Source organism: Acipenser ruthenus, chromosome 46, assembly GCF_902713425.1.
Source record: "Acipenser ruthenus chromosome 46, fAciRut3.2 maternal haplotype, whole genome shotgun sequence".
Lineage (NCBI taxonomy): Eukaryota > Metazoa > Chordata > Actinopteri > Acipenseriformes > Acipenseridae > Acipenser > Acipenser ruthenus.
In genome coordinates, this window is record NC_081234.1 from 1,223,674 (window position 1) to 1,229,839 (window position 6,166).

The 6,166-nt window shown below is 47.0% G+C and overlaps 1 protein-coding gene across 1 annotated transcript; it reads left to right on the forward strand.

Moving 5' to 3' along the window:
- Positions 1–56: 56 nt before the first annotated feature.
- LOC131720984 (proliferating cell nuclear antigen) lies at positions 57–5,312 on the forward strand. Its single transcript, XM_059013649.1, has 6 exons — positions 57–460; positions 2,220–2,317; positions 2,527–2,594; positions 3,180–3,374; positions 3,914–4,037; positions 4,434–5,312. Exons 1-6 carry the CDS (start codon positions 240–242, stop codon positions 4,508–4,510), a joined length of 783 nt encoding a protein of 260 aa, XP_058869632.1. The 5' UTR covers positions 57–239; the 3' UTR covers positions 4,511–5,312.
- Positions 5,313–6,166: the final 854 nt, after the last annotated feature.

Genomic DNA, 6,166 nt, shown 5'->3' on the forward strand with positions numbered 1-6,166 from the left:
ATAAAGGGAGGCGCGTCCGTGACGTCAGGAAACTCATTAAATAACACGAGGGCGCGCGCGCGCCGGGCTCAATTCTTTTGGCGCGAGAAGTAGAAGGAGATGGGAGTGAGAAAGCCAGCGCGAGCCTCTCAGTCAGTCACTTTCTCATCCTCTGCAGCAGATAACGCGATCAGCAGTGTTATTATTATTGTTATTATTATTATTTCTCGTTAAGTTTTAAAGTTACACCCCGTGCAAAGATGTTCGAGGCTCGGCTGGTGCAGGGTTCGATCCTGAAGAAGGTTTTGGAGGCGCTGAAGGACCTCATCACGGAGGCTTGCTGGGACATCAGCTCCAGCGGCATCTCTCTGCAGAGCATGGACTCGTCTCACGTCTCGCTGGTGCAGCTCACGCTCCGCAGCGACGGCTTCGACTCGTACCGCTGCGACCGCAACCTGGCCATGGGGGTCAATCTGAGCAGGTACGAGGCTGTGAGGAGAAAATAACAACACACTGACTGCTGGCGCCTGCACACGCTGCAGTGCACGCACGGTGCCGGGCTGGGGCGAGGGAGAAGCGGGTTTACGGGGACTGATGCACCGGGAGACCAAGTGCTGTTACAGCGGGAGATAGAGAATCAATCCTGGGTGGGGCTGGAGCTGGGGGGGGGGCAAGATAAGGCCGGAGTTCAGTCTGCTTTGGAGAGAATGGGATGCATGTGGTTAATGTCTTATTTCTGTGACCCAAGTTAGTATTAATAACAATATTATGACGATTTAAGTCCCGGTTTCTAGAATTGTGCTATATATATATGCTTTGTTCAGCTGGCTTAAGTTACGCACACATGTCTGAGCATTCAAAGCAGTAAGAGCAGTATTCGGCCCATGCTTTGCACAGAACAGAGTGGTGCTGATGTTGCTCTGTTTAACACAGGGAACTATAATTGCAGTAATATATCATACGTGTATAAAGAACGCGTTTGGTGTGGGACAGGTTTGTTTTGCGTGGTTCATTTTAGCTGCGTAACAAATGCAGGCAGGAAGTGGGGTCCTTTTTCAAAAGCTCGAGCCGACTGCGCTAGAAAACCGCCTGCAATTTTAAATACGTAAGCTTTTGTAAATAATCGTATTTCTGATAGCCTTACAAATTCGCGCCTTTTAAAATCCATTTTGCGACTTCCGCCTTGCGGAGGATATCAATTTTTTCCTGCCACCGGCCGAACTGTACAGGCATAAAGAAAAGGGCGCCAGTCAAACTTGCTGTCTTACGTCATTTCGGCGCGAAAGGAACAAAAGGGCGCTGGTGGCGGGAAATCACAAACACTGAGTCTGTGCGCACTGTACTGCAACAGGGCCCGAACTTGGGGGTGGTGTCAGCATGTTTTATAACGGTGAAAGTGCTTTTTCTTTAAATGCAAAGGACCGCGTACGTGCCTTTTTATTCCAAGTTTACACACGTACATTTTACTCTGATATTTTACTGCAGATATAGGACTAATGTATAAGTAACAATGCATTGCAATGTGAGAAATAAATAAATCTGGTCATCCAGTCCTTGTGAAAAACAGCTGATGCAGGAACCTCTAGTGCTGATACTGGGGGGGGGGGGATATATGATCCGGAATAACTTCAATCAAACAAATTCTCTCAAATACTCTCCTGCTTCGCTGTCTGACTTGAACATACAAAAATAGATTGGTGAACTGTAAATATATAACACATGTAGTGGCATGTGTTAGGGCAGCAGTGTGGAGTAGTGGTTAGGGCTCTGGACTCTTGACCGGAGGGTCATGGGTTCAATCCCCGGTGGAGGACACTGCTGTTGTACCCTTGAGCAAGGAACTTTACTTAGATTGCTCCAGTAAAAACCCAACTGTATAAATGGGGAATTGTATGTAAAAATAATATGATATCTTGTAACAATTGTAAGTCGCCCTGGATAAGGGCGTCTGCTAAGAAATAAATAATTATAATTAATTAATTAATTAATTAACTGTGAATGTGGCCAAACTGTGTTTTAACCAGACTTGTGAAATAAAGCCAGCACAATTTCGAAAAAAATATCTGAAATTGCACACGTTAACCTGTTTGGTTTGCACCTTTTTGTCTTTTGCAAAAACTCCTTCCACTAGTTCTGTTATCTAGCTGTAGAATTAGTCACAAGCTGGCTGAGATCGTGACCCTCTCTCTCTCTCTCTCTCACTCTCTCTCTCTCTCTCTCATATCCTGTGTTCCCTGCAGCATGTCCAAGATCCTGAAGTGCGCAGGCAATGAAGACATCATCACTCTGCGCGCGGAGGACAACGCGGACACACTGGCGCTGGTGTTTGAGACGATCAGTGAGTTCATACCGGGGCGGGAGGCACACCTTACAGCACTGTTCACACTACCTATACAATGCATGACAGGGATGGAAATGTGACCCCCATTGCATAGCAGTTGGATCCATTCCTGGTTTCACTATGGGTTTAATAAGACACACCTGAGCTTGATCACATGTCTAATGTGGATCAGGTTTAAAGCCATTTTCTGTGTTCCCTCTTTCCAGACCAGGAGAAAGTGTCTGACTACGAGATGAAACTGATGGACCTGGATGTGGAGCAGCTTGGAATCCCAGTAAGTACCAGTTCAGGCTTTCAAACTGGACCTGGTCAGCAGACCAGTCACTTACCCCGAATGAGTATCGGACGCATACTAATCAGTAATCTGCATTGAGAACACTAGTATTCAAAAGCAAACCGGTACTAATCAATCTGCATTTGAGAAAACTAGTATTCAAAAGCAAAGAGCTAATCGGTTTATTAATTTATTGAAGCTCATAAAATAAGACATGGCGATCACTAAATGTAGTAACGGTTGCATCTCTAGTGGCAGCCAGTCCTCTGGGTGAAGGGATTGTGGATCTGTGTGGCTGGGCAGCAGAATGTCCAAAATCTTTGGGGCACAGACTCCAAACTTTCCAGAACCAAAGGCTTAATATTTCTATTTCACTTGGAATCTGATGAGAGGTTCGATGAGCTGTGTAAGAAACAGCTAAGGAGGAAGGTTTCCGGTAACAGCTGATGATCCTGTTGGCTCCCAAAGAATTACAGCTGAAAGAATCTTCAGGTCCCAACCAGATCCTGCCGCGCACGTTGTGTGCGAGTGTGGAGCCCTGCTGCGTGCTTCCTGACCCCCTCCCTCTTCCCCCTCCCTCCGCAGGAGCAGGAATACAGCTGCGTGGTGAAGATGCCCTCTGGGGAGTTTGCGCGGATCTGCCGGGACCTGTCCCAGATCGGAGACGCCGTCATGATCTCCTGCGCCAAGGATGGGGTCAAGTTCTCCGCCAGCGGGGAGCTGGGCACGGGCAACGTGAAGCTGTCCCAGACCAGCAACGTGGACAAAGAGGAGGAGGCTGTGAGTGTCTGTGTGTGCTTCCCAGTCTGTGTCCATGTTCCCAGTGTGTGTTTGTGTCCCAGTCTCACTTTGTGTGTCCACAAATTGTAATGCTTGCGTTCCCACCTGAAGAAGTCCATTTACTTTTTTTGTGCATACACACATATAAACATAGATCTAAAAAAATTCTAATGTCAAATTATTATGGCTAGGTCATTGAGGACTGGTTTCGGAGACCCCGATTTTAGCGGGCGTCTCAGACAATCTCCACTGTTGATTGAGGTAAGGGAGTCTGTGAAACCAGCCTGCAAGACGACCGCAATCCTGTGTGTGTGTGCTGTGTATAGAATGAGCTGCCCCTTGTGTGCACAGACAGCAGGGCAGCGTTGCTGCTTTTCATCATGCTGATGGGTCCCGTGTTGTATTTGCAGCTGTGGAGCAGGGCATGCATGTTACTGCCGTTAGTGACAGGCTTGTTTAGTTTAGTGAAGGGTGAGGGACTGTGGCTCAGAGCGTCCCAGTGAGCATGTCCTGACCCCCGCTCCTCCTCCTCCCTGCAGGTGACGATCGAGATGAACGAGCCGGTCCAGCTCATCTTCGCGCTCAACTACCTGAACTTCTTCACCAAGGCCACGCCTCTGTCCAAGACTGTCATCCTGAGCATGTCCCCTGACGTACCCCTGGGTAAGACCTGCGAACAGGCTGGAGACAAGACTCCCCGTGCAGGACACTTTGATCCATTCCTGCGCACAGGGATGGAGACAAGACTCCCCGTGCAGGGCGCTTTGATCCATTCCTGCGCACAGGGATTGAGGCAAGACTCTCCCTACAGGACGCTTTGATCCATTCTTGTGCACAGGCTGGAGGCAAGACTCTCCGTGCAGGATGCTTCAGTCCATTCCTGGTTTCACTATGAGTTTAATAAGACACACCTGAGATTGCTACTCAAGCTGGTAGTAAAACCTGGAATTGGTGAAGTTAGGAATTATATGCATGGGAATCGCTGTCTTTCACAAAAAAATACATCTTGATAATTTCTTGCTATTTTTATTGATTTCAGTTTGATCTCTTGTTTTGCAGTGGTGGAATACAAGATCGCAGACATGGGACATGTGAAATACTACCTTGCCCCAAAAATCGACGAGGAGGCGTCATAACCCGGCTCTCGCAGCAGTGTGTGCTCTGGTTACCTCTGTGTGACCCAACAGCATTGAAAGGAGTCTCTTGTACATTCATCCCCCCCCCCCCCCCAGTATGCCTCAGTATTTCCTTACCCAGTATGCCTCAGTATATCCACTATGAGAATTGCACTCTTCCTGTTTTCTATGGAGTGGGCATGTTGAACATAGTGGGGGGGAAATATATAGGCTTTTCAGTCCATCCCAGTTCTTTTGTGAAACCAGTTGCTAACCAGTCAGTCTCAAAAAAGTGCAAACACAGTGAGTGGTCTTTGTGAATGAATTGTTTTTAGAATCCAGTGTTCTACACAAATGCTCAGATGAGTGTTTGCTACCATTTTAAAGGCACTTAAACTGTATGTCACTGATCCTGGATTCCCCTGCCTAGATTAACATTGGATAGTCCCAGATTATCGGGGTCTGAAACCAGCTGGTGGTGTTACCATGTAGAGCAGGTGGGACCACTTTAACTGAAGCAATATTAGCTGGTCCACAGATATTAGTGAAATCAGGCATTTATGAGATCTACAGGGGAGGACAATGTACGTGTGATGATTTTATAAATTGAGATTATTCAAGAAACGTTTGCTGGACTTGCATACAAGCAGCTATTCATTCATTTTGCTCCTGCATCTCAGTACACAATGCATTTCACCCCTAGCTTTCCCAGTGTACAGGGTCCCTGACACTGACTCCTCAGCTGTCTGCTTTCGACAGCACTTCTGAAGATGTTTCTTGTGGGTGCTTTAGTCCCAGCTTGTAGATAAATTTTTTTTTTTTTCTGTAAATATGTTTTCCAATTTTGTTATGCAGGATATAAATTTCTCCTTTTTTTTGTTTTGTATTTTCAAGCCCAATAAACATTTAAATAAAAAAATGGAGTGTTTTGCAAGCCTGAAACATTTATTCTGGTGATGCCGTGGAACACTCGAATGGGAAAACTATATCTGTTGTCATGGCAGTGCTCAAACCAATATCCATTCATCCATCCATTATCATTAACCGCTTACTCCTTTACAGGGTCGCGGTGAGCCGGAGCCTAACCCGGCATACACAGGGCGCAAGGCGAGACTACACCCTGAACGGGACACTAGTCCATCACAGGGCACCACACACGCACACACTCACACAGAGGGCAATTTAGAGTGACCAATCAACCTGGACAGCATGTCTTTGGACTGTGGGAACATGCAAACTACCCTAGGCCGGATTCGAACCTAGGACCCTGGCGCTGTGAGGCAGCATGTCATTGTAATATTCTGTTTTGAATTGCCACAGTGTCTTTGTCTACTGGGTTAGCTGAGAGGGATTTCCCAACCTGCATATCTGCTCAAGACCAGAAGAGGTTGCTAATGTACCACAGTGCTTCACTGACCCACCTTATTCATCATTTAGCAGATGCTTTTATCCAAAGTGACTTGAGACTAGGGCTGAATTATGCATCACAATTGCTGCTGCAGTCACTTGAAAGGTCTTTGTTTTTACATCTCATCCAAAGGACAGAGCGCGAGGTTAAGTGACTTGCTCAGGGTCACACAGTGGCTGGGTTTGACAGTGTGATGGGAGGGTCGGGGTTAGGGTGAGGAACAGGTGATGGTTTTGGGGTTGGAGTACGGGTCAGGTCTGCTCACGGAA